General features: G+C 41.2%; 1 protein-coding gene across 1 annotated transcript in view; it reads left to right on the forward strand.

The window, feature by feature from the left end:
- The window catches only part of LOC139745737 (ubiquitin-conjugating enzyme E2 R2), a 76,999-nt gene that overhangs the window by 34,168 nt on the left and 14,959 nt on the right, over window positions 1–27,872 (forward strand). Inside the window, exons 2-4 of the mRNA XM_071656248.1 lie at window positions 9,281–9,457; window positions 13,545–13,687; window positions 23,154–23,344. Of these exons, the coding sequence (XP_071512349.1) occupies window positions 9,281–9,457; window positions 13,545–13,687; window positions 23,154–23,344 (511 nt within the window). The remainder of the gene's footprint in view (window positions 1–9,280; window positions 9,458–13,544; window positions 13,688–23,153; window positions 23,345–27,872) is intronic.

Genomic DNA, 27,872 nt, shown 5'->3' on the forward strand with positions numbered 1-27,872 from the left:
AAGTCATTCACATCAGTCAAGAAGAGGAACGGTCCAAAGACAACCCTAGGGCACTCCATTGGTGAGACCTCCACCTAATGGTGGGGGAAGGCGCCTCTGTCATGTGTCCTTTCGTCCCTTTCACTTTAATGATAATCTGTCCATCTGAGGAGTCTCCTCCCTCGTGTTGATAATAATCTGTCCATCTGAGGAGTCTCCTTCCTCGTGTTGATAATAATCTGTCCATCTGAGGAGTCTCCTTCCTCGTGCCTGGTGACCCAGCTTCTGAATCAGCCTCTCATGCCGGACAGTGTCAGATGCTTTCCAGATACAGACAGTCCACGTAGTCTTCCATTTTTTGTCTAGGGTTCGCTCGTTTTATAAAACTGCAGGAGGTCCGTTAAACATAACCCACTTTCCCTAAAACCCTATTGTCTCTCACTTAGGTAATTTCAACCCGATAGAGATTCATCCATACGTTTTCTCATTGTCATTTCCCATTCTCGTGAGGTAGAATGGTGTGGAGTTCAGCGCCTCTTCCAGTTCTCCTTTCTTACAGTTGGCCAATACGTTTGCCGCTCATTTCCACTTCCTTGGCATTTTGTCTTTGTCTTGAGGCATCTGGACCAGTATTTCAAGAGGTCTGTCTCGTGTCTCTGCGCAGATCCTCAGTGCTGACATGTATAATGCACCGAAACCACAGCTCCCTTTCCACATCCAGACCCCACAAAACTTTCCATGATTTACCCCAGACGCTTCACATGCCCTGGTTCAATCCATTGACATATGGTGAAGTTTCATCGGGGACAGTGACGCTTCGTGCGGATCAAGACCCTGAAGTGTACTGCGCATGGCCCAATCTTGTGTCCTCTCTTAGAGAGAGAGAGAGAGAGAGAGAGAGAGAGAGAGAGAGAGAGAGAGAGAGAGGTGGGGGGGGGGGGAGGCATGGTGGTGAAAGAGCTTTGGTACTACCGTAACTACGTCTGTCCCAATCCTCATGAAGGTCGGCTCCAGACAAGGTGCGGGCCAGGGTGGCGGTCTGCTGCAGGTACCCACCCCATGGATGCAGGTCACCGGCGGGGAGGGGGAGGGGTACTACCTTGATGAGGGCAGCAGGGGGTAACCTTCACGTGCGGACTTCCTTGTTGCAGGGGGGTTGGGGGTATATATGTATATCCGGGATGTTACCCCCGGCCAAGGCTTCACCATCGTCACCATCAGGAGAGAAGGCTGAGAGGGACAGTGGCTGCTGGTGGGGTGGTGGGTTAGGTCTTCCTCCTTGGTCGCTCCTGGTCAGGAAGTCATCAAGGATGACATGTTCCCACCGCCTCACCTCCCATGCAGGAGGACGATATATATATATATATATATATATATATATATATATATATATATATATATATATATATATATATATATATATATATATATATATATATGATGGAAAGGATCGCAATTTAGAGCGCGATTAAGTATATTCCTACATTATTAAATACACAGAGAATTATAACCTTGGTATTAGTGAAGGTCTATACGAATTGGATAACTTTATTGTTGCTAAAATTTTTAAACAATTCACCTTCTTGTCCACATGATAAGTTTTTGATAAGCTTGTTGTCTGTCTTGGGCAATCGCGTTTACCAAATGGCGTCCTAGCTACGTCTCTTCGTTGTATATCAACTGACTGTTATATTTCTCTCTTGTGTCTCCCCTAATGATGATTATTGCACGAAAATGCACTTGGGAACTTATCGTGTTTCATTTTCCCCGTGGACTCCTGGGAATATCTTGATCACGCGCAAAATTGTGATCCTTTCCAATATATATATGTGTAGGTATGTATATTTTGCGTGTGTGGACGTATGTATATACATGTGTATGGGGGTGGGTTGGGCCATTTCTTTCGTCTGTTTCCTTGCGCTACCTCGCAAACGCGGGAGACAGCGACAAAGCAAAAAAAAAAAAAAAAAATATATGTATATATATATATATATATATATATATATATATATATATATATATATATATATATATATATATATATCCCTTCGGTCACATCCGCATTGGAACTGTTGATGTGTTGGTGGTTAGATACGACAGTAGACCCAAATTTGGCGGTGTTCCTTGGAGTCAGTGTGTGCGTCTCACTAATGGCGAAGCAGGAAGACGGGATTTGTGAGGGAGACTCGCTCAGGTTCCAAGAGCCGTCGTCCACGCTGCTGGTGGTGGTGTATGGCAGGTCTTCTGTCCGAAGTTGGTAGACGCCACCACCCCCAGTGTTTTTTTTTTTTTTTTGGGGGGGGGGTGTTCGGGAATAAGACATGTTTCAGGCTTCGTTGGTGGTGATGACCTTGGTAGGGTGTCGTGTTGTAAGGTGTGTACGATGCAGTTTGTGACGGTACGTGTGTGTGTGTGACGCCTGCGACCGTCCACACACTGTACGACGTAAGAGGATAACTATCTCCCTCAAGCACACAGTACGCTTGGGAGATATGGATGGGCGTAACGGTTAGCCTTCCAGACCATGACGCATTCACGCGCCGCCCTGGGTCGAGCGCATAGGTTCAGATCCTGATTACGGCAGTCGGCCCACAGTCAACCCAGCTGTTCATTCACTCGTAGGTGTTGGTCGATGGAATGGGTACCTGGCTCAGACTGGGGTATATATATATATATATTATATATATATATATATATATATATATATATATATATATATATATATATATATATATATATATATATATGTTAGATATGGTAGTGGTTGTGTAGTTGGGGGAAGACAGCCGTATGGACGGTGATGTACAGACCTGTGTATGACCACAGAGGTCAGGCCGGGCACCTGCTGGACGAGACTGGACTACAGATGTGTACTATCATGTCCACACAGGTCCTGACGGGCACCTGCTGAGTGTAGCGGGCTCCGCTGCTGCCGTGTAACACACGTGGAGGACAGACTAATGGCTGGAGTAACCATCTGACTGGCGACAGCAGATGAGCTATACCTGAAGAAGATTGGAGCTTCATGGGGCAGTAATGGAGAGAAGATTGGCAGTGTAGGGGGTGTGCACTGCATGACACCTGAGTTACTACCGTACAAAATCACAACTGTGTACTCTCCTTGCATCCTTCGAACGACAACGTATCAGTCGTCATCGTCAACTTGGTAAACAAACTTGTTGTTTTTGATGGATTCACCCATTGCTCATCACTCCTCCATGCTGGACTAGTGTACAGCCTCTCATTGTGACGCAGCTCACATGAATCTGGTACTGTCTTTTTTGTCGTCTTCTGGACCGTTTTTGCTAGTTCTTTGCTTCATAATTGCGGTTAGATATCTCCAATTTGTGGCGCACAAAACGATATGAACAGTTCCTTCAGTGTGGTTTCCTCGAATGTGGTTCTGTTTGCCAACGAACACTTAATCTGTTGTAAAGTTCTCGTGGGGAGGGACTTCAGCCACAGTTTGGCACAGCGAGTGTCTACGGATCTTTCACAGCCGATTGTAATGTGGTAAAGGAACTAAATTACTGTAGACTTCTGAAGCTGTATACTTCCTGGAACGCAGACGGGAGAGGCATATCATCATCTATACTTGGAAAATGGTAGAAGGTATGTTTCCCAATCCACATTCGGAAATAACATCCTACTGGCACGACAGGCTTGGAGGACTTTGTAAAATGCCACCTTTGAACCCCCGGGGCCCCAAGACTCTTCAAAACCTTGCTACGTACCATGGGGTGCTCGGTAGAGACATTCAAGAATACAGTGGACAAGTACCTACAAAGTGTGCCGGACCAGCCAGGCTATGGGGGCTATGTGGGTCTGAGTGCTGCTGCGGCGTGCAACAGCTTGGTCGACCAACGACCCAGTCTAGAAGCGTAGGCCCAGCCCGGGCTCTGGGGGCGAAGACCCCTCCAAAGCGTCTACGAAGTGTCCACGAGTATTGACTCGGAAGCTCAGACACGTACACGCTCCTCCAGCTTATTCTCTGCTTACGTAAACTATCGTCACGGGCTCTTCCTTCCTGTGTCGCAACTCCGTTATATGACGTTTACATAGGTTGAACCTCCTCGTCCATGTGTCATTTCCCGTGAACGTTAAGGCGGTGTTCATCTTGTTCTATTTCCTTCCTTGACTATGCGTCATTCGGCAGCTATTCAAATGTGAGTCTGATCCTTCCCGTGAGTCATGAGGAAGCACATTGCCCCCCCCCCCCTCATGAACGAGTTTAATTGTATGAGTTAAATCGGACGAATCAAGTCTTTAGTAATGGTAGATCAGGGTTATCAAAGCCATTGATCATTTTGAATACACGTATTCGATTTTTTTTCTTAACCTTTTCTTTTCTAAGATAGATAGACTTAAGTCATTCAATATGATGTAGCAAGATGATATACCTCTGCCGTCTGCCCTGTAGGGACTATAGCCTCACAGATTTCAGTCGTTTCCAGTAATGTAGTTTCTTTACCGCATTAACACGGGCTGTGAAAAAATCTCTGGACAATTTCTAGATTTTTGCAGTATCGGCCGGGGTGTATAGTGATGCTACAACGCAGCAACATTGAAATTGTGAAAGAAATAGTACCTTGAATAGTATCATATTGGTTTCTTCTTCCCTTGTCTTGAAGATCCTCAGGATCCTGCCTTCCATCCTTCTGCCTAAAGTAAAACCGTTGTTTTGTTGTTCACATATGAATCTGTAGCTTGTGTTTGCCTCAGTGTCAGATGTAAGGATGAGGTACAGGAGGGGTGTAAGTGCAGTTCCTTTGGGGGGGGGGGGGGTGGACTGAGGTTTTACACTGAGATGGCATGGTTTACAACAACGTGTTGTGGTGTTAGTTAACAAGTTTCTACTCATCTCCCTGTCTTTTCCGGTTATTACCATCTTTCGCATTTCCTGTGCTACGACACCGTGGTCTTATTTGGCAAATGATTTTGCATATTTTGTGTAAATCACGCCAGCTTTTTTCTTTTCCAGAGCCATCAATCCCATCATAATGGTCAAGCAACTGAGAGATGCAAGATGTTCGCCATGTTGTCCTGGTTTACGTATCTTGTTCACGACCATAAACCATAAATTCAGCCTGCTTGCCTCCTCGGCTCTTTCGAAGATTTCAATGGCGTGTCACGTCGATACAATCAGTCGATAGTTTTTTATTTTTTTGTTTATTTTCTATGTTATTCATTTTTGTAAGGGGGGGGGGGGGCTGCTGTACTTCCACCTTTCTGGAAACACAGTGAGTTTCCCTCTTGGGAATGGTGCCAGAATCTAGTCTTGTTCTGCGGAGGATATTTAGTGCACGTGGGAGAGGTTTCATGCATTTCTTTATAAAGAATGAGTTCTGTGGGTCAACGCACCTGACCACAGGCTTACCTACTTGACCCCACACTAAGCGTACGTGACCAGAGGTCTATCGACCTGACTTCCACACCAGGTATACCTGATCCCAAGGTTCACACCCACCTGACGCTACAACCATTGAGCATGATGGTACGGTTCTTCAGCGCGACGCCGTAACCCTGGAACACGTTGGTACCGGAGTCATAGCGTGGTACGCAAAGGTACGGTATCAAGGATGTATGCGCGGGAGATGGGGGTAATGTCCGTAAGGGTCAACCTTGAATGTAAGGTTAGTGAATGAGCGGAAACGATAACGTCGTTTGACTGACGAACAAAGAATACTGGAACTTGCGGGCATAAGAACAAAGAATATAGGAACTTGGGTACATAAGGACAAAGGATATTGGAACTTATGTACATTAGGACAAAGAATATTGGAACTTTGTTCATAAGGACAAAAAAAATTATGGTACTTAGATAAGAACAAAGAATTTTGGATCTTACGCACATAAGAACAAATAATATTAGATCTTACGTACATTAGAACAAAGAATATTAGAACTTACGTACATAAGGACAAGGAGCATTGGAACTTACATACGTAAAAACAAAGAATGTTGGAACTTAACGTACATAAGAACAAAGACTATTGGAACTTACGTACATTAGAACAAAGAATACTGGAACTTACGTCCATAAGAACAGAGAATATGGGAACTTGCATAAGAACCAAAAATATTGGAACTTTCATGCACAAGAACGAAGAATATTGGAACTTGCGTGCATATGAACAAAGAATATTGAAACTTACATAAGACCAAAGAATAGTCTGACTTGCGAAAAGTGAACAAAGAACAGTCTAACTGGTGTGGGAGGCGACCCAAAAGGGCCTGGCTCATTTTAAAGAGGCGAACAAAGAATGATATGACTCCCCCGACCAGCGAGCTAAGAATGCTTGAACACGTTTGCATAAGAACAAAGTGGCGAGGGATGAAGGAAGGAGGTGGTGCTAGGGGTGGGGGTGGGGGGGATGCACCGGAAGTGAGGTGAGGGAGCCTTCAGCATTTCCTGTCACAGCAGGAGCCCACCTGCAGTGTCGTGCCATGATACCATACTCCTGCTGCCTCAACCCCTCTCTCCTCCCATCCTGTCGTGCCCAGTATACCATTCTCCTGCTGCCTCATCCCTCTCTTCTCCCGCCCTGTCCTCACCCCTCCCATCCTGTCATGCTCAGTATATCATACTCCTGCTGCCTCAACCCTCTCTCCTCCCATCCTGTCATGCCCAGTATACCATTCTTCTGCTGCCTCACCCCTCTCTCCTCCCATCCTCTCATGCTCAGTATACCATACTCCTGCTGCCTCAACCCTCTCTCCTCCCATCCTGTCATGCTCAGTATACCATACTCCTGCTGCTTCAACCCTCTCTCCTCCCATCCTATCATGCCCAGTATACCATACTGCTTCTGTCTCACCCCTCTCTCCTCCCATCCTGTTGTGCCCAGCATATCATACTCCTGCTGCCTCACCCCTCTCTCCTCTCATCCTGTCGTGCCCTGTATACTATACTCCTGCTGCCTCTCCCCTCTCATCGTGTTGTGCCCAATATACCAAACTCCTGCTGCCTCACCCCTCCCTTCCTGTCTTGCCCAATATACCATACTCTTGCTGTCTCATCCCTCTCTTCTGCCATCCTGTCTTGCCCAATATACCATACTCCTGCTGTCTCATCCATCTCTCCTCCCATCCTTTCATGCCATTATAACATACTCCTGCTGTCTCACCCCCTCTCCTCTCATCCTGCTGCTGCCCCTATTACCACTTTTCCTTATCCCTTTGGTGCTGCCTGACCAGCACCCCTCCTTTTCCCTCCCAGTGCTTCCCATCACTTCTCCCTTCTCCTCCTAGTCCTTTCCCACCACCTTTACCCACTCCCTTCTCCAACCTCTTCTTCCCCTCCTTCCTTATGGTGCTTGACCAGCAGTACCACCACCCCTCCCCAGGGAAGCAGCTTCAGAAGGACACCTGTGATGACTCCATGGGTGGGAGGCACAGTGGATGGTTGTCAGCGCTGAACAGACAATGACCATACAGTATCATTATTCCCTGGCTGATGCAGGCTTCCTCTGTTATATTCATTTGCTTCATCCTTTTTTTTATTAGGCATGGTTAGCATTGATGATGTAACTGGTGCATAGATTATGCAGGAAACAGTGATGTCATGCAGGAAATAATGATTACCTAAGTTATTTTGATATATACACTCTTGGCTGTCATGTCCCAGTAGTGTTTTCCAATGTATACTTTTGTCTAAAGACGGAGAGTTTTAGTTACTTTTTGAAATACTCATTTCAATAATACCCAAAAGAGAATAAGATATGAGCCTTGATCATTGTAGTGAAAGACGTTGTACACAGAAGTGTAACTGACTGTATGTATAAAAGATTGTATACAAATAAGGAAGATACTAGGAAGGATAATATGCCAATCTGGGCCAAAGAAATATAGTTGGCCAGGTACAGGTATGTGGTGGTGTATGTGTGTGTATTGGTGGTGTTAGGTGGGGAGGGGGGGATGAATGTAGGTCAGTAGTGTGTAACGAGTTGGGTGCAGGAGGCATTCAGTGTCTTACCTACGGGGAGAAAGTTTGCCATGTCCATGGTCACTTTTGCTGCATCACAGTCATCACCACCCCTAGTGTGTTGGTGCTCCATTACCACCAACACTGGTATATTTGAACTGCATCACCACTACCATTATTGGTATGTTGGTGCTGTGGACTGCCAGAGAAAGAATTGGTGTGCACACACACACACACACACACACACACACACATGATCTTTACCTCATCCCTTAACTACTGCCAAAATATATATAGATTCACATGCTATGCAATAAAAGATACCCGTAAACACATTCATGTTTTACCATGTCTACACAGTGGTTCACCTTGGTTAATTAGGTCAGTCAAGCCTTCCAAAGTAAGTATATTCATTTCAGTATGCATTCAAAGTGTAAAAAAGTTGCCAGTGCACAGGAAAGTACTGTTACAGTATGTAAAGCAATCTCTCCTGATGTTAAATTGGAGTTGATTATGTAGCTTGATGAGAGACAGAAAAATAAGGGTGAAACCAAGTCCTCGTCATATCTTTTTTCAGGAAATTTTGAATAAGTCTTATCTTTATCACCTCATTACCTCATTCTTATAGAGGATAAGGCTTGGATGATGTGATTACCTCACCTACATACTGCTCTGCAAATCTTTATGCCACCACCATGCTTGGTCTTGCCAGGGTGGGCTAGAAGTAGCCTGCATCTGCTGCAACACTCACCCCAGTTGGTAGAAATATACCACAGATATTTGACACTTTATGCCATGGTTGGTAAAATCAGATGTTTTATTTTAAGTGTGTGTACTCAAAACTGCAGTTGGTAATACCATGGTAAGCAAGTGACTCAAATGGAATTTCATATTGGCATGAGAGGCAAGGAAAACTGTATTATTACCCCAAAAATCAAAAGCTATAATAAGCACAACAGGGGAAAAAGGTATACACTTTGATTACATTATCCATGGTCAAAGAGAATTCTGTTTCCATGCAATTTGAGAAAAGGAAGTGATATCTTATAAGTGCTAGTCCTTGCATAGCTAATGGAAATTATAGGATATGGCAGCCATTTGAAACTAACCTCAGCATTGAATTTATATACATATGGTATACATATATTTTTAACTGTGTATTTTTAGTGCTTACTAATAGGTTGAAGGTCACATTTACGTGTCAGAATGATGTATTGTTTTGGAAGTGTCTTTCTAAAACAGCCGTATGTCTTTCTTCTGTTGTAAAACATTTTTCACAATTTGGAAATGACAAGGCCTAATATTCTTCTGCAGAACTCAGCTCACCTTTATGATTGGTTTCTTCACCTTCAACAAATATTTCTCCTTTCTGAACAGGCACATGTGAAATTCCCGCCTGACTATCCATATTCTCCACCTTCCGTCCGCTTCCTGACCAAGGTCTGGCATCCAAATGTTTATGAGAATGGTGATTTATGTATCTCCATTCTCCATCCTCCAGTTGATGATCCACAGAGTGGGGAGCTTCCTTGTGAACGTTGGAATCCTACACAGGTAAAAAAATTTCACTTTCTTAGAAATAATTGAATTTGTTTAACATTCCAACTGTATATCATGGTTTTGTTGTTAGACCATGAGAAAAACTGGCTTGGAAGTGTGATTAGAATTTAATGAACCTGCAAGCATGATTGAACCTCATAACTGCACATGCTGAAAAGATAGTATACCATATTTCTTTCAGCTTTCTCTGTTCTGATAAAGTTTTCATCCTGCTCATCAAAAGAAGGGTGAGCATAAAACAGATAAACATAGATATATTGTTGAACCAGGAATTTTTTCTATGGAAATGATTGAAGCTGCCCTAGTTATGCTGGAATTGAGTCTTGATGTAGATGATATGATAACATTTGACATTGATATCAAATTACTGACCTTGATGCAGGCATGAAATGAAAAGTAGGAATGCAATATATTGTTGAAGTTAACTGTACTCTACCCTTCCTGCATATGAACATTTTGCATACTGAAGCTTCTGATGTAATGTGTTAGCACATTGTGTTCCTTAGCAAGTTTTTTCTCTTATAGTATGACTCGAGTACAAAAAGAATGAACTGTATTTCTGAGGAGTGTTTTTATGCTCGAGAGAGAGAGAGAGAGAGAGAGAGAGAGAGAGAGAGAGAGAGAGAGAGAGAGAGAGAGAGAGAGAGAGAGAGAGAGTTGGTGACCAGTTAGATGATGCAGTTCGGTGGCAGGTTTTCTGGGAAAAGGAATTGCACTTTGAAATAGGGCATTTAAGTTTAGGTTTATGTTGATTATGTGCAACAATTTGGAAAGTCAACTGCAATTATAAAGAGGAAGAGAAAGAGAAAAAATCATAATAAAATTCTCAGAAGGTAATGTGAGTTACAAGAACAGGTATTGACACTAAACAGAAGAAATGGAAAAGTTTTCTTAAAAGTGGCAGAGGCCACTTGGACTTATCTGTGAAACAGATATGATGAAACCTTTCTCTAATGAATGTTTCTCTTGTGGGTAAACTACCCAGAGAGGCATAAACAGTTTTCTTAAAAGTGGCAGAGGCCACTTAAACTTATCTGTGAAAGCAGATATGATGAAGCCTTTCTCTAATGAATGTTTCTCTTGTGGGTAAACTACCCAGGGAGGCATAATCAGTTTTCTTGAAAGTGGCTCAGCAAACTCTCCAAATCATACTGTCATCCTTTGGTGGGGAAATCATGGAGAGAAAATTGTATACTGAAAGAAGAGTGAAAACTATTTGGCGAAAATTTTCAATTATAATTAATTTTCTCTTCCCCTTAGTAAACTGAGCTGGGAGAGGAAATGTAGAATCCTTAGCTGTGATGGCAATGTACCATAGCTTTTTTTATCCTACCTAAAAAAATACAATGGAAAGAGTACATCATTGAGCTGCCAAAATGATTCCCATAATGAGAAACAAATACTACGAGATAAGATTAAATGACTTGGAGCGATGAAGCTATGAAAAGAGGTGAATACAAGTATTCAGAATGATCAAAAGCTTTGATAATCTTGATCTATCGAGTTACTTGAGACTTGATTCATCTGGCATTACTCATTGTAATGGATACAGACTTGTGGGCAAACATTTACCTTGAATGAGGCAAGCTACTTTTCCTTCAACGGCATTGTTAACATAAGGAACGATTTGCCGGATAGAATGGTTGAAAACAGTACTATGGATACATTTAAGAATAGACTAGATGAATACTTTGCCTCAAGTCCACGGCTTATTATTTTCACCTCCATAGTCAAAATGACAACTTGCTGGCAATTTTTTGACATATCTGGATGCTTTCTAACTTAACTTTTACCACACTTTTCCATGTTTCTGATTTATTCTTCTATCACAAACATCCTTGAAAGGACCCAGTGGTCTGTTGCTGCTTTAATTCCTCTGTATTCTTTTGTATTAGTAAGGTTTGTATCCCAAATTGCAACCCATTCAGTACAGATGTGATAGGAAGAGAACATGTGGAGTTGGATTGTATGTTAGAAATTCAACTGAGCTCCTAAATTCCTCAGGCGTCAAGATTTGGTTGTCAAGATTGAAAACCACTATCTGGTCATTGCACTAATTTATAAGTCACATGATGCAAAGCCACAAGAATGTACATAACAAATAAGATACCTAGAAACTGGCCTTAATCTCTGTGGAAACCCAGCTTAGGTGATTAGCAGGAAAAAAGTGAAAAGGAGAACCACTTCGACTTTATGATGATTTCTCCCTTACGCAGCAGATAACAGAACCAACAAATAGGTTAAATATCAAATGTTTCTTTGATTATATGATAATTAAACCAATAGGTGAAATAATAAAATTCCTTCATTATTTGATATATTAGAAAAACCTCAAATGATTGGAAACTTCTCCAAAATGGCTAATTTTCTAGGAATTTCAGATGCAGAGGTTTTACCAGATTAAGATTTATTCAAAAGTCATATACTGTAAATCGGCATATGATAGAGTTGATAGAGATGCTCTGTGGAAGGTATTAAGAATTTATGGTGTGGGAGGTAAGTTGTTAGAAGCAATAAAAAGTTTGTAGCAAGGATGTAAGGCATGTATACAAGTAGGAAGAGAGGAAAGTGATTGGTTCTCAGTGTTTGTCAGTTTGTGGCAGGGGTGCGCGATGTCTCCATGGTTGTTTAATTTGTATATGGATGGGGTTGTTAGGGAGGTGAATGCAATAGTTTTGGAAAGAGGGGCAAGTATGCAGTTTGTTGTGGATAAGAGAGCTTGGGAAGTGAGTCAGTTGTTGTTTGCTGATGATACAGCACTGGTGGCTGATTCGGGTGAGAAACTATGGAAGCAAGTGACTGAGTATGGTAAAGTGTGTGAAAGAAGAAAGCTGAGGGTAAATGTGAATAAGAGCAAGGCTATTAGGTACAGTAGGGTTGAGGGACAAGTCAATTGGGAGGTAGGTTTGAATGGAGAAAAGCTGGAGGAAGTGAAGTGTTTTAGATATCTGGGAGTGGATTTGGCAGCGGATGGGACCATGGAAGTGGAAGTGAGTCACAGGGTGGGGGAGGGGGCGAAAGTTCTGGGAGCATTGAAAAATGTGTGGAAGGCAAAAACATTATCTCGGAAAGCAAAAATGGGTATGTTTGAAGGAATAGTGGTTCCAAGAATGTTATACGGTTGCGAGGCGTGGGCTATAGATAGAGTTGTTCGGAGGAGGGTGGATTTGTTAGAAATGAGATGTTTGAGGACAATATGTGGTGTGAGGTGGTTTGATCGAGTAAGTAATGAAAGGGTAAGAGAGATGTGTGGTAATAAAAAGAGTGTGGTTGAGAGAGCAGAAGAGGGTGTTTTGAAATGGTTTGGTCACATGGAGAGAATGAGTGAGGAAAGATTGACAATGAGGGTATATGTGTTAGAGGTGGAGGGAACAAGAAGTGGGACACCAAATTGAAGGAGGAAGGATGGAGTGAAAAAGATTTTGAGCTATTGGGGCCTGAACATGCAGGAGGGTGAAAGGCGTGCAAGGAATAGAGTGAATTGGAACGATGTGGTTTACTGGGGTTGACATGCTGTCAATGGATTGAACCAGGGCATGTGAAGCGTCTGGGGTAAACCATGGAAAGTTTTGTGGTGCCTGGATGTGGAAAGGGAAATGTGGTTTCGGTGCATTATACATGACAGCTGGAGACTGAGTGTGAACGAATGTGGCCTTTGGTGTCTTTTCCTTATCACTACCTCGCATGCATGCGGAGGGAGGGGGTTGTTTATTTATGTGTGGCGGGGTGGCAACGGGAATGAATAAAGACAGCAAGTATGAATTATGTACATATGTGTATATAGGTATATGTCTGTCTATGTATATATATGTATACGTTGAAATGTATAGGTATGTATATGTGCGTGTGTGGATGTGTATGTATATACGTGTGTATGCGGGTGGGTTGGCTATTCTTTTGTCTGTTTCCTTGCGCTACCTCGCTAACACCGGAGACAGCGACAAAGTATAACAAATAGATAAATAAATAATGTAAATCGATGACTTTATGTTTTGCATATTTAGTTAAACTTTCAAAATATTCTTTTGGCCATTTATACTTTCAAAGTATATGTATTGTTCTATGATTCTTTCCATTTCAGAATGTGCGTACAGTGTTGCTTTCTGTAATTTCATTGCTGAACGAACCTAACACTTATTCTCCAGCCAATGTAGATGCCTCAGTTATGTATCGACGCTGGAGGGACTCAAAGGGCAAGGATAAAGAATACGAAAATATTATCAGGTGAAAAACCTCCTCCATTTTTTAGTGTGTACATTTTTCATGACAAGTACTTTTGTTAATGAAACACAGTTGTTACTTAGTTCATAATTATTCCTGTATGTTAAGATCTAAGTGGGTAGAAGTTGTCATACATGAGCAAAGCAAAATCAAGGAGTTTTAAGGTCTTATTGTTGGGTATATGTGACTGTAATGAAATCAGTTCTTCTTTGCTCTACTTCCATAAGTATGAGTTGAAGAGAAGCCTCGGAAAATACAGCTGAGGAGTTGTAAGACCAATTGTGGATGTTGGCTACCTATCTGCCACTACTGTACTGCCACATCCCCAATTAGCACAACAAATATGTCCTCTTACAGGTAACTTACAATACAATTGTATGACCCAACACTTATGGCTTGCCATCATCAACTTTTTGACTGTTCTATATTCTGAAGTCACTTTTTGACTTTTTTAGTCCAAGTATATCCTAAATTTGAATGGAAAAATGTGCTATACTTAACATTGCTGCATTACTTTTAAGTCATTTTTTTTGTATCCAGTATTTCTGTATCTTTCATTAGCCTATCCATCTGTTTTAGATCAGACTTTTGCCATATTTATTCTCATTTTCCCCTGTTCCAACTTTTATACTTTTCATAAAATCGTATTTGAATATAGAAATTACTGATGTGTGAAAAGTTTGTTTCATGGTTCTTTTTTTACTGCGAGGATGTGCTTAGAATTTTTAGGCAAAAATTATCAGTTTTATTTATACTTATTCCATTCCCAGTGTAATGGGGTGGGTCAAGTATACAGTCTCAGCAGCATCACTCATATACATCCTCAACCTGTGTCCAGTTTGTTAAAGTGAAGGATGAACTTTCACTTCTGAAAGTGCTTCTTATATTTTCACTTTAAACGCTTATGTATTTGGTTAACTTAAGGGGACTCTTAAATTTTTCACTGTACATGCATATGTACTGAGTTAATTCATCACTTGAGACTAGTCACCATTCATACCAATTGTATACATAGAATTCTTCCATTCTTTTATACCCCCAGTCATTCCTAAGCCCCATTAAATTCTCTGTACCCATGTCTATTTTCTCTGCAGTCTGCCTTTCTTCTTTTTACCTTCTTCAGTATTTCAGTATATCTTCTTGACCAGAATAATTTTTTTTATTCTGATTTTTTTTTTTTAGTGACCAACTTGGCACAAGCAAAAGTTACCTCTTTCAAAGGCCATCTTGGGTGAAAGGAATAAGGAGAGAGGAAAAGGAAGAACTTAATCAGATCTCTGCAGGTGTTTGTAGACCTGACTTTTAAAGTTAGAAAAGTTATAGGGAGATGGAAAATTATGAGTGAGATACTCACTGGACATGTTAAAGGGTGAACCATCAAAAACAACATGCTTTTCAATGTAAACCATGGAAAGTTTTATGGGGCCTAGATGTGGAAAGGGAGCTGTGGTTTCGGTGTATTACACATTACAGCTAGGGTCTGAGTGTGGACGAATGTGGCCTTTGTTGTCCTTTCCTAGCGCTACCTCGCACACATGCGAGGGGAGGGGGGTGTCGTTTCATGTGTGGCGGGGTGGTGGTGGGAATGGATGAAGGCAGCATGTATGAATATGTGCATGTGAATATATGTATATGTATGTATAAGGGGATAGGAGAGAAAGAATACTTCCCACGTATTCCCTGCGTGTCGTAGAAGGCGACTAAAAGGGAAGGGAGCGGGGGGCTGGAAATCCTCCCCTCTCATTTTTTTTTTTTCCCAAAAGAAGGAACAGAGAAGGGGGCCAGGTGAGGATATTCCCTCACCAGTCCTCTGTTCTTAACGCTACCTCGCTAATGTGGGAAATGGCGAATAGTATGAAAAAAAAAAAAAAAATGTATAAGTTGAAATGTATAGGTATGTATAAGTGCGTGTGTGGGCGTTTATGTGCATACATGTGTATGTGGGTGGGTTGGGTCATTCTTTCGTCTGTTTCCTTGCGCTACCTCGCTAAAGCGGGAAACAGTGACAAAGTATAATAAGATAAATATAAATAAAATATATATATTACCACACATCTCTCTTACTCTTTCATTCCTTAATTAATCAAACCCCCTCACACCACATATTGTCCTCAAACATTTCATTTCCAACACATCCACCCTCCTCTGCACAACCCTATCTATAGCCTATGGCTCGCAACCATATGACATTGTTGGAACCACTATTCCTTCAAACATACCCATTTTTGCTATCCAAGATAATATTTTCGCCTTCCACACATTCTTCAATGCTCCCAGAACCTTTGCTCCCTCCCCCACCCTGTAACTCACTTCCGTTTCCATGGTTCCATCTGCTGCTAAATCTACTCCCATATATCTAAAACACTTCACTTCCACCATGTTTTCTCCATTCAAACTTACCTTCCCATTAACTTGTCCCTCAACCCTACTGAACTTAATAATCTTGCTCTTATTCACGTTTAATCTCAACATTCTTCTTTCACACACTTTACCAAATTCATTCACCAACTTCTTCAGTTTTTCACCCGAATCACCCACCAGCCTCCCACATATTCCCTGCGTGTCGTAGAAGGTGACTACAGGGAGGGAGCGGGGGTGGGAAATCCTCCCCTATCGTTTTTGATTTTTTAAAAGAAGGAACAGAGAAGGGGGCCAAGTGAGGATTTCCCTCAAAGGCTCAGTCCTCTCTTCTGAAAGCTACCTCTTTAATGTGGGAGATGGTGAATAGTATAAAAAAAAGATTATATTTTCTTTCATACTATTTGCCATTTCCCACATTAGCGAGGTAGCGTTAAGAACAGAGGACTGGGCCTTTGAGGGAATAACCTCACCTGGCCCCCCTTCTCTGTTCCTTCTTTTGGAAAATTAAGAAGAAAAAAGTGAAGGGGAGGATTTCCAGCCCCCCGCTCCCTCCCCTTTTAGTCGCCATCTACGACACGCAGGGAATACGTGGGAAGTATTCTTTCTCCCCTATCCATTGACAGCATGTCGACCCCGGTATACCACATCGTTCCAGTTCACTCTTTTCCTTGCACGCCTTTCACCCTCCTGCATGTTCAGGCCCCAATCGCTCAAAATCTTTTTCACTCCATCTTTCCACCTCCAATTTGGTCTCCCACTTCTCCTCGTTCCCTCCACTTCTGACACATATATCCTCTTTGCCAATCTTTCTTCAGTCATTCTCTCCATGTGACCAAACCATTTCAAAACACCCTCTTTTGCTCTCTTAACTACACTCTTTTTATTACCACACATCTCTCTTACCCTTTCATTACTTACTCGATCAAACCACCTCACACCACGTATTGTCCTCAAATTCTCATTTCCAGCACATCCACCCTCCTCTGCACAACCCTATCTATAGCCCACGCCTTGCAACCATTTAACATTGTTGGAACCACTATTCCTTCTCAACATACCCATTTTTGCTTTTTGAGATAATGTTCTTGCCCTCCACACATTTTTCCACGCTCCCAGAACTTTCACCCCCTCCCCCACCCTATGACTCACTTCCGCTTCCTTGGTTCCGTCTGTTGCCAAATCCACTCCCAGATGTCTAAAACACTTCACTTCATCCAGTTTTTCTCCATTCACACTTACCTTCCAGTTTACCTGTCCCTCAACCCTACTGTACCTAATAACCTTGCTCTTATACATATTTACTCTCAGCTTTCTTCTTTCAAACACTTTACCAAACTCAGTCACCAGCTTCTGCAGTTTCTCACCCAAATCAGCCACCAGCGATGTATCATCAGCGAACAACAACTGACTTCCCAAGCTCTCTCATCCACAACAGACTGCATACTTGCCCCTCTCTCCAAAACCCTTGCATTCACCTCCCTAACAAGCCCATCCATAAACAAATTAAACAACCATGGAGGCATTACACACCCCTGCTGCAAACCAACATTCATTGAGAACCAATCACTTTCCTCTCTTCCTACTCATACACATGCCTTACAGCCTCGATAAAAACTTTTCACTGCTTGTAACAACTTGCCTCCCACACCATATATTCTTAATACCTTCCACAGAGCATTTCTATTAACTCTATCATATTCCTTCTCCAGATCCATAAATGCTACATACAAATCTATTTGCTTTTCTAAGTATTTCTCACATACATTCTTCAAAGCAAACACCTGATCCACACATCCTCTACCACTTCTGAAACTACACTGCTCTTCCCCAATCTGATGCTCTGTACATGCCTTAACCCTTACCTTCTCAATCAATACCTTCCCATATAATTTCCCAGGAATACTCAACAAACTTATACCTATGTAATTTGAGCATTCACCTTTATCCCCTTTGCCTTTGTACAATGGCTCTATGCATGCATTCCCGTCAATCCTCAGGCACCTCACCATGAGCCATATATACATTAAATATCGTTACCAACCAGTCAACAACACAGTCACCCCTTTTTTAATAAATTCCACTGCAATACCATCCAAACCTGCTGCCTTGCTGGCTTTCATCTTCCGCAAAGCTTTTACTACCTCTTCTATGTTTACCAAATCATTCTCCCTACCCCTCTCACTTCGCACACCACCTCGACCAAAACACCCTATATCTGCCACTCTATCATCAAACACATTCAACACACCTTTAAAATACTCACTCCATCTCCTTCTCACATCACCCCTTCTTGTTATCACCTCCCCATCAGCCCCCTTCACCGATGTTCCCATTTGTTCTCTTGTTTTATGCACTTTATTTACCTCCTTCCAAAAGATCTTTTTATTCTCCCTAAAATTTAATGATACTCTCTCACCCCAATTCTCATTTGCCCCCCTTTTCACCTCTTGCACCTTTCTCTCGACCTCCTGCCTCTTTCTTTTATACATCTCCCAGTCATTTGCAGTATTTCCTTGCAAAACTCGTTCACATGCCTCTCTGGGGATAGGAGAGCAAGAATACTTCCCACGCATTCCCCGCGTGTCATAGAAGGCCAGTAAAAGGGATGGATGCGGGGGGCTAGAAACCCTCCCATCCTTGTATTTTAACTTTCTAAAAGGGGAAACAGAAGAAGGAGTCATGCAGGAGGGCTCATCTTCCTCGAAGACTCAGATTGGGGTGTCTAAATGTTTGTGGATGTAACCAAAATGAGGAAAAAGGAGAGATAGGTAGTTTGTTTGAGGAAAGGAACCTGAAGGAGTGAAACGCAGCTCAAGGGTAAAGGGGAAAAGTGGTTTGGGATTGTTGTGGGAGTAAAGTCAGGGGTTGGTGAGAGGAGAAGAGCAAAGGAAGGAGTAACGCTACTACTGAAATAGGAGTTGTGTGAGTATGTGATAAAGTGTAAGAAAGTAAACTCTTGATTGATATGGGTAAAACTGAAAGTGGATGGAGAGAGATGGGTTATTATTGGTGCCTATGCACCTAAGCATGAGAAGAAAGGTCATGAGAGGTAAATGTTGTGGGAGCAGCTGAGTTAGTGTGTTAGTAGTTTTGATGCACGAAACTGGGTTATAGCGATGGGTGATTTGAATGCAAAGGTGAGTAATGGGGCAATTGAGGGAATAATTGGTGTACATGGGGTTTTCAGTGTTGTAAATGGAAATGGTGAAGAGCTTGTAGATTTGTGTGCTGAAAAAGGACTGGTGATTGGGAATACCTGGTTTAAAAAGAGAGATAAACATAAGTATACGTATATGTAAGTAGGAGATATGGCCAGAGAGCGTTATTGGATCACGTGTTAATTGATAGGTGCTTGAAAGAGAGACTTTTAGATGTTAATGTGCTTAGAGGTGCAACTGGAGGGATGTCTTGGGAAGGAGACTTGTGTGAGGAAGTACCAGGAGAGATTGTGTGCAGAATGGAAAAAGGTGGGAGTAAAGGATGTAAGGGGAGTGGGGGAGGAATGGGATGTATTTAGGGAAGCAGTGATGGCTTGCATAAAAGATGCTTGTGGCATGAGAAAGGTGGGAGGTGGGCAGATTAGAAAGGGTAGTGAGTGATGGGATGAAGAGGTAAGATTATTAGTGAAAGAAAAGAGAGGCATTTGGACGATTTTTGCAGGGAAATAGTGCAGATGACTAGGAAATGTATAAAAGAAAGAGGCAGGAGTTCAAGAGAAAAGTGCAAGAGGTGGAAAAAAGGGCAGGTGAAAGAGTATCATTAAATTTTAGGGGGAATAAAAAGATGCTTTGGAAGGAGGTAAATAAAGTGCGTAAGACCAGAGAACAAATGGGAACATCGGTGAATGGGGCTAAAGGGGAGGTAATAACAATTATTGGTGAAGTGAGAAGATGGAGTGAGTATTTTGAGGGTTTGTTGAATGTGTTTGATGATAGAGTGGCAGATATAGGGTGTTTTGGTCGAGGTGGTGTACGAATTGATATGGTCAGGGAGAATGGTTTGGTAAACAGAGAAGAGGTGGTGAAAGCTTTGCAGAAGGTGAAAGCCAGGAAGGCAGTGGGTTTGGATGGTATTGCAATGGATTTTATTAAAACGGGGTGACTGTGTTGTTGACTGGTTGGTGAGGATATTCAATATATGTATGACTTATGGTGAAGTACCTGAGGATTGGCGGAATGCATGCATAGTGCCATTGTACAAAGGCAAAGGGGATAAAGGTGAGTGTTCAAATTACAGAGGTATAAGTTTGTTGCATATTCCTGGGAAATTATATGGGAGGGTATTGATTGAGAGGGTGAAGGCACATACAGAGCATCAGATTGGGGAAGAGCAGCGTGGTTTCAGAAGTGGTAGAGGATGTAAGGATCAGGTGTTTGCTTTGAAGAATGTATGCAAGAAATACTTAGAAAACAGATGGATTTGTATGTATCATATATGGGTCTGGAGAAAGCATGTGATAGAGTTGATAGATATCCTCTGTGGAAGGTATTAAGAGTATATGGTGTGGGAGGCAAGTTGCTACAAGCAGTGAAAAGTTTTAACGAGGATGTAAGGCATGTGTACGAGTAGGAAGAGAGGAAAGTGGTTGGTTCCCAGTGGATGTCGATTTGCGGCAGGGATGCGTGATGTCTCTATGGTTGTTTAATTTGTATATGGATGGGATGGTTAGGGAGGTGAATGCAAGAGTTTTGGAGAGAGGGGCAAGTATGCAGTCTGTTGTGGATTGAAGGGCTTGGGAAGTGAGTCAGTTGTTGTTCACTGATGATACAGTGCTGGTGGCTGATTCGAATGAGAAACTGCAGAAGCTGGTGACTGAGTTTGGTATAATTGGTGAAAGAGGAAAACTGAGAGTAAATGTGAATAAGAGCAAGGTTATTAGGTTCAGTAGGGTTGAGGGACTAGTTAATGGGAAGGTAAGTTTGAGTGGAGAAATAACACTTCCAGTTTTTCTCCATTCAAACTTACCTCTCCATTAGAAACTCAAAAAGAGTAATGTTTTGATAACATTATGGTAGAATTATCAGTAAGCTTTCACAGGTAAGCATAGGGTATGTTTTGTCATTACTGCTGTTATAACTTTACTCAAAATGTTACTCATACATCATGATGCATTTTAACCCATGCTTTACTAATCACTCACTCTTACTGTGTGGGGAGCAGTGTGCATCTCTTTTGTTACCTGCTAAGGAATGCTGCTTCCCTTAAAGGAACACTGCTTCATCCCCAGCTGTGGATTAGTAGTTTTCTGGAAGTACAGTTCTCTGTTAATAACTCATCCAAGCAATATTCAATAACATATAGTATGATTATTGGTAATCTTTCAAAGATAAATGTAGGCTGTTTCATCAACTCTATCTTAACCTCTTATCCACTTTACTCACCACATTACTCATACATTATAGTACACTTTATCCTATGTATTAGTCACACACACTGGCTGTCTGTGGAGTGGTGTACAGTGCCTTTGCAGCCCTCGAAGGAAACAGTGCTTCCCAAAAGGATCATTGCGCTTTCTCCCCAGTTATGGGTATGTAGTTTTGCAGAAGTACAGTTCTTTGTTAGTGACTTAGCAGTGTTCAATAACATTATGGCAAAATTATCAGTAAGCTTTCAAAGGGAAACGTACTCTATGTATTTTCTACATGACTGTAGCCACTTCCCCATCACATTACTCATACATAACAATTCATGTTAACTCATGCATATGTCATTACACACTTTCGAATAAGTCACCGAATTACAGGAAGTTAGTACTTTTGTACATTTGTTCATGCTGTTCATGTGGCATATCTGCAATGTGCCAGCCTCATAATATAAGCCATGTTATAAACAATTCCTCATCTACGGTACCTTCTCGTTGGCACCAATTTCACCTGTTGGCAAAATTACAACATTTTAATACTGAATGTGTAAGTTTCCCTGTTTATTTTTATGTACCAGTAAATAAATAATCAAATATCATTCTTATTGTATTTGATGTTAATTGTAGTTTCACCTCATTTCATGGAGGACAAGTAGTGAGGTATTTGTAGGCTAGCAGAGACATTGGGATTTGTAATGGAAGAACTGTGAACAGATTGGGTGATTTTTGAATAAAGTTAGATAATGATAAAAATTCTGTGTTCCTTCATTCTGTTTGTCAACCTGACATTTGTTTAGATTTTTGGGTGAACTCTAACTGGCCATGTATTTCAACTTCTTGGAAATGTTATTTGTGAAAGAGTAGACCTCCAGTTGTAGACAGAAGTGTTTGCCTAAAAAGATTGATGGTTTCAAGGATATATACAGCAAATGAAATTTTGTGGTATAGAATGAACGCTAGTTGTAATATATACAATCATGTTTTTGATAAGAAATGTAAATTACTCTTGGAATAGACAAATTTCAAGACATAATCTGTGAAAATGAACCAACAGCCCAGTGTGTTTCTAATGGCTCTTGGCAATGCGTTTTTTATGTGTTGACCAAACATTTGATTATCTCAGCAGTGAGCAAGACATATTTTGTTTTCTTTTGATGTTTTTACTAATATTATCTTTGTTGGTGTAATGGGCCAAAAAATAATGTTGCATAATTAAACTACTGTAAATGTAAGTAAAGCTTCATTCATACATGCAGAGAGAAATTGTTTCTGAAATAAAAAAAAATGCAATGAGTAGATGTACAGTAAGGCTTCATATATTTCTCTGATACCCAGCATCTCCAACCAATGTTGGCAACTAATAGACTATTCTGTTACATCCAAACTCCATCCAATGGTTCCTTGCCTTGCCAGAGTAAATTTGTGATGTAGCCGACTTTCTTGGAATTTTCTGTTAGATACAGTGAAATGCATTCATTTGCCCTGCACTCACTCCACAAAGACAAAAACACATCCCTAGAATTCTTGACTTGAGGTCCTGTTCACTTGATGTGGCCAGCTTCCTGAGTGCTTATGGAACTCTAAAGAAGGGGATTCTTGGGGAGGAAGGTAAGTAAGGTTTTCTCATTATTACTTTCCCTTACTGTTTTTGAGTCTTTAGCATGCAAACCATTTTACAGTTTGCATGGAAATGTCAGCATGTGGATACAATGTAGTCAACAGACTTTTTTCATTGCACTTTTACAGGAAACAAGTGATGTCATCTCGTACCGAGGCTGAACGTGATGGCGTGGTAGTACCGCTTACTCAAGAAGATTATTGTATCAAGACTAAGGTTAAACCGGATACTGAACCTGTAGATATGTACGATTTCTATGATGATGACTATGACATTGATGATGATGATGATGACGATGATGAGGATCTCTCTAATAATGGTGAGTTAAATATTGCTGATGCATCACATGTGTCTTTTTGAGCAATGACCGCAACTTATTTCAAGCTGCCTATCCCAAATATTTATTTGGTTAACCATCTGACCTCGTCAGGAAGAATTCTACTTTTTATTGTGATTACCCATTATGCATAGCAGATAATATCTGTAGCATTCAACTAGAAAGAGGATAGTACATGCAGGGAAGAATGAAGAAACAAAGATATAATTAAGTGGGATGATGGGAGAAAGGTGAGAAAGAATACTTCCCATATATTCACTGTGTGTCATTGAAGGTGTTTGTAGGAGGTGGTAGCAGTGGCTGGAAACCCTCCTCTCATTTTCTTTTAATTTTTTACAAGTTGAAATAGGTGGAGGAGTTAAGTGAGGTGTGCTCATCCTCCTTGAAGGCTTAGGCTGGGGTGCTTGAATGTGTATAGATGTAACTAAGATGAATAGAATGTAGAAATAGGTAGTGTGCCTAAGGAGAGTACGTCAGTAAGAGTACTTAAATATTTTGACTTGAATGAAATGAAGCTGAATGGGAAGGGAAGGAATGTTCTGAGAATGTCTTTGAAGTAAAGTAAGTGGTTAGTATGAGAGTGAGAGCAAAGCAAAGGGTAGAACTACTGTTGAAGGTTTGTAGAAATGTGTGGAAAATATTTTGGTATGGAAATAATGAGCCCCTGACTGATGTTGGTAAACATGAACGTAGATTTTTAGAGATGAGTGATTCTTAGTGCTTATCTGCCTAGAAATGAAAGACAAATGAAGGAAAAACACATATTTTGGGTGAGTTGAGTGAGTATGTCAACAGTTTTGAAGCAAGGAATTTAGTACTTGTGCCTTGAATGTGGGAGTAAGTTATGTTGTAATGGAGGGTATAATCAGGGGGCATGAGATACCATGTTGCGAATAAAAATGGTGAACAGCTTTAGGAGTTGTGCATGGAAAAAGGACTAGCAATTGGGAATACCTGGTTTGTAAAGGGGTACGTACATGAATATACATGGGCAAGTAGGGGTGATAGAAATTGGGCATTATTAGGTCATGTAATAAATGATATGCTTGGAAAGGAGAAACTTGTATTTAAGCTTATGTGCTGAAAGGAGCAGCTAATGGGATGTCTGAATATTACTTGTTTGAGGTGAGGGTGAAGGTATGTAGAGTGAAGGTTGTAGAGGCTTTAGGAAAAGAGACATTGATGTGGATAAGGTGGTGAAAGTGATTGAGTAAGGAAAAGAGGCGTGTGTGAAGAGATACACAGAGAGATTGAGTGGAAAATGGCAAATGTTGGGAGTAAATGAATCTTGGGGAATGAGTAAAGAATGTGAGGTAGTTAGGGTAGCACTTCTTACATATGCCAAATACGTATGTGAAAGTTAGGAGATGGACAAGTGAGACAGGGTAGTGAGTTATGGGATGAAGATGTAAAGGTGTTAATTAATATAGGAAAGAGGGGTGTATGGGCATTATTTGCAGGGAAGGAATGAAAGTGACTGGAATATTTACAAGAGAAAGAGGCAGATTTAAAGGTGTAGAGGCTGAAAAAGAGATCAAATGACGGTTGGGATGTGCAAGTATCAGCAAACTTCATGGAGAAAAATAGCATTTTGGAAGGAGTTTAATAGTGTGAGAAAAATGAAAGAGCAAGTGGGATCATAGGTGAAAGGGCATATTGGATAAATGAAAACATGATGAAGTGGGCTGAAGAGGAGTCGTAGTGAGTATTTTGAAGGATCATTTTATTTGTTTAATGATTGGATGGCACAATGAGGTACGCAGAATGAGAAAGTCTTGGCAAGTGATTGAAGAAAAGAGAAGAGGTGGAGAAAGCCTTGCAAAAGATGAAGTATGGCAAAGTGGTTGGAGTTGAATTTCTTTAGAAAGAAAGGTGGTTATGTTGTTGATTGGTTACTTAAGATTTTCATTGTATGTGTGGCTCTTGGTGAGATGCCTGAGGCTAGGTGGATTACCTTTATAATGCCATTGTATAAAGGCAAGGGGTACAAAGGTGAAATTTCAAGTTACAGAAGACATGTTTGTTAAGTGTTCCTGGTAAGATGTATAGGAGAATAGTGATGAGAGGATGCTGGCATACACAGAGCCTCAGATTGTGGAGAAACAGAGAGGCTTGAGAAGTGATGAGGATGTGTGGATCAGGCATTTGCTTTGAAAAATGTGTATGAAAAATACTTAAGAGAAATAGAAGGACATGTATGTTGTGTTTATGTAAGAGAACTAGAAAGACATGTATGTTGCGTTTATGTGCCTGCCTAAAGCATATGATACTGTTGAAAAAGATCCTCAGTGGAAAGAGTTATATATTTGTGTTGTGGGAGGAAAACTACTAGAATCAGTTTAGATTTTTTTATCAATAAAGTGAGGCATGTGTACATGTAGGAAGAGGAGCATGAGTTGTGTGCAGGGGGTGTGTGAATTCACCATGGCTATTTAATTTGTTCTTGGATGGGCTTGTGAGAGAGGTGAATGCAAGAGGCTTGTAGAGAGGAGCAGATATGCACTTTGTAGGGGTTGGTGGTGGGGACAGGGAGGTATCAGTTGTTTGTGGATGACACTGTGCTTGTGGCAGATACAGGTGAGAAAATGCAAGAGCTGATGTCTGAGTTTGCAAGTGTGTGAACGGAGAACGATGAGAGTAAATGTGATTAAAAGTAACATTAATAGGTTTAGTAACGAAGAGAGACAGGTTCCTGGAGTGTGAATTTGAGTGGATAGAATCTAGAGAAAGTGGAGCTTTTTAGATACCTGGGAGTGGATATGACAGCGAATGGAACCATGGGAACTGAAGTGAGCCATTGGTTGGGTGAGTGGGCAAAAGTCCTGGGCACATTGAGGAGTGTGTAGAAAGAGAAGGCACTGTCTTTAGGGGAAAAGACTGGTATGTTGAATGGAATAGTAGTCTCATCCGTGTTTTACGTATGTGGAGGGTAAGGTTTGGGCACAAGTGTAGAGAAGAGGGTGGGTGTGTCGAAAATGAAATGTTTCAGGACATCATGTGATGTTAGGAGGGTTGACTGAATAGAAAAAGATTAGGAAGAGAGAGGTGTGGTATTAAGAAGAGTATTTTTTAGAAGAGCTGAAGAGGGTGTGCATTTGGAAACACGTAGAGGATGACTAAGATGCTCTGTACATGCGTTTACCCTCTCAATCATTACCTTTTCATACAATTTACCATGTATACTCAACAAACTTATGCCTTTGTAGTTTGAACACTTGCTTTTATCCCCTTTGCCACATACAGTGTCATTATACGTGAGTTCTGCCAATCCTCAGGCACTTTACCATGATCCATATATACAATGAATATCCTTACCAACTAGCCATCAACACAGTCACCCTCATTCTTAATAAATTCAACTGCAACCCCATCATCTTGCTGCATTTCATCTCCTGTATGGCTTTCACCATCTCTTCTCTTTTCACCAGATCATTCTCCATGACTCCTCACTTTGCATACCACCCTGACCAAAACACCTACAACTGCCACTCTATCATCAGACACATTTAACAAGCCTTCCATCTCTACCTGTTATTTCCCCTTTTGCCTTCTTCACCATTGTTCTCATTTGTTCTCTTGCCTTTCACACATTATTTACCTCCTTCCAAAACAATTTTTTATTCTACTAAAAGTTAAATGATACTCTCTCATCCCAAATGTTATTTGCCCTTTTTTCAACCCCAGCACCTTCAATATCTAGAAATATTTTGTTATAAAAGGAAAAGAATGTTTTATATGCTGAGAATATAAAGGATTTTTTCAAATGTCATAATCACATGGTGTCAAATGCCTTTTTTTTATCATTATACTTTGTCACTGTCTCCCGCGTTAGCGGGGTAGTGCAAGGCAACAGACGAAAGAATGGCCCAACCCACCCACATACACATGTATATACATAAACACCCACTCACACACACACACGTATACATACCTATACATTTCAACGTATATATACATATACACATACATACAGGACATATACATTAAATTTTAGGGAGAATAAAAAGATGTTTTGGGAGGAGGTAAATAAAGTGCGTAAGACAAGAGAACAAAAGGGAACATCGGTGAAGGGGGCTAATGGGGAGGTAATGACAGGTAATGGCGATGTGAGAATGAGATGGAGTGAGTATTTTGTACCTGATAACCTTGCTCTTATTCACATTTACTCTCAGCTTTCTTCTTTCACTTACTTTACCAAACTCAGTCACCAGCTTCTGCTGTTTCTCACCAGAATCAGCCACCAGCACTGTATCGTCAGCAAACAACGACTAACTCACTTCCCAAGCCCTCTCATCCACAATAGATTGCATACTTGCCCCTCTCTCCAAAACTCTTGCATTCACTTCCCTAACAACCTCATCCATAAACAAATTAAACAATCATGGAGACATCACGCATCCCAGCTGCAAACCGACATTCACTGGGAACCAGTCACTTTCCTCTCTTCCTACTATGTATGTGTTGAAATGTATAGGTACGTATATGTTTGTGTGTGGGCATGTATGTGTGA

This window comes from Panulirus ornatus, chromosome 62, assembly GCF_036320965.1.
Source record: "Panulirus ornatus isolate Po-2019 chromosome 62, ASM3632096v1, whole genome shotgun sequence".
Classification (NCBI taxonomy): Eukaryota; Metazoa; Arthropoda; class Malacostraca; order Decapoda; family Palinuridae; genus Panulirus; species Panulirus ornatus.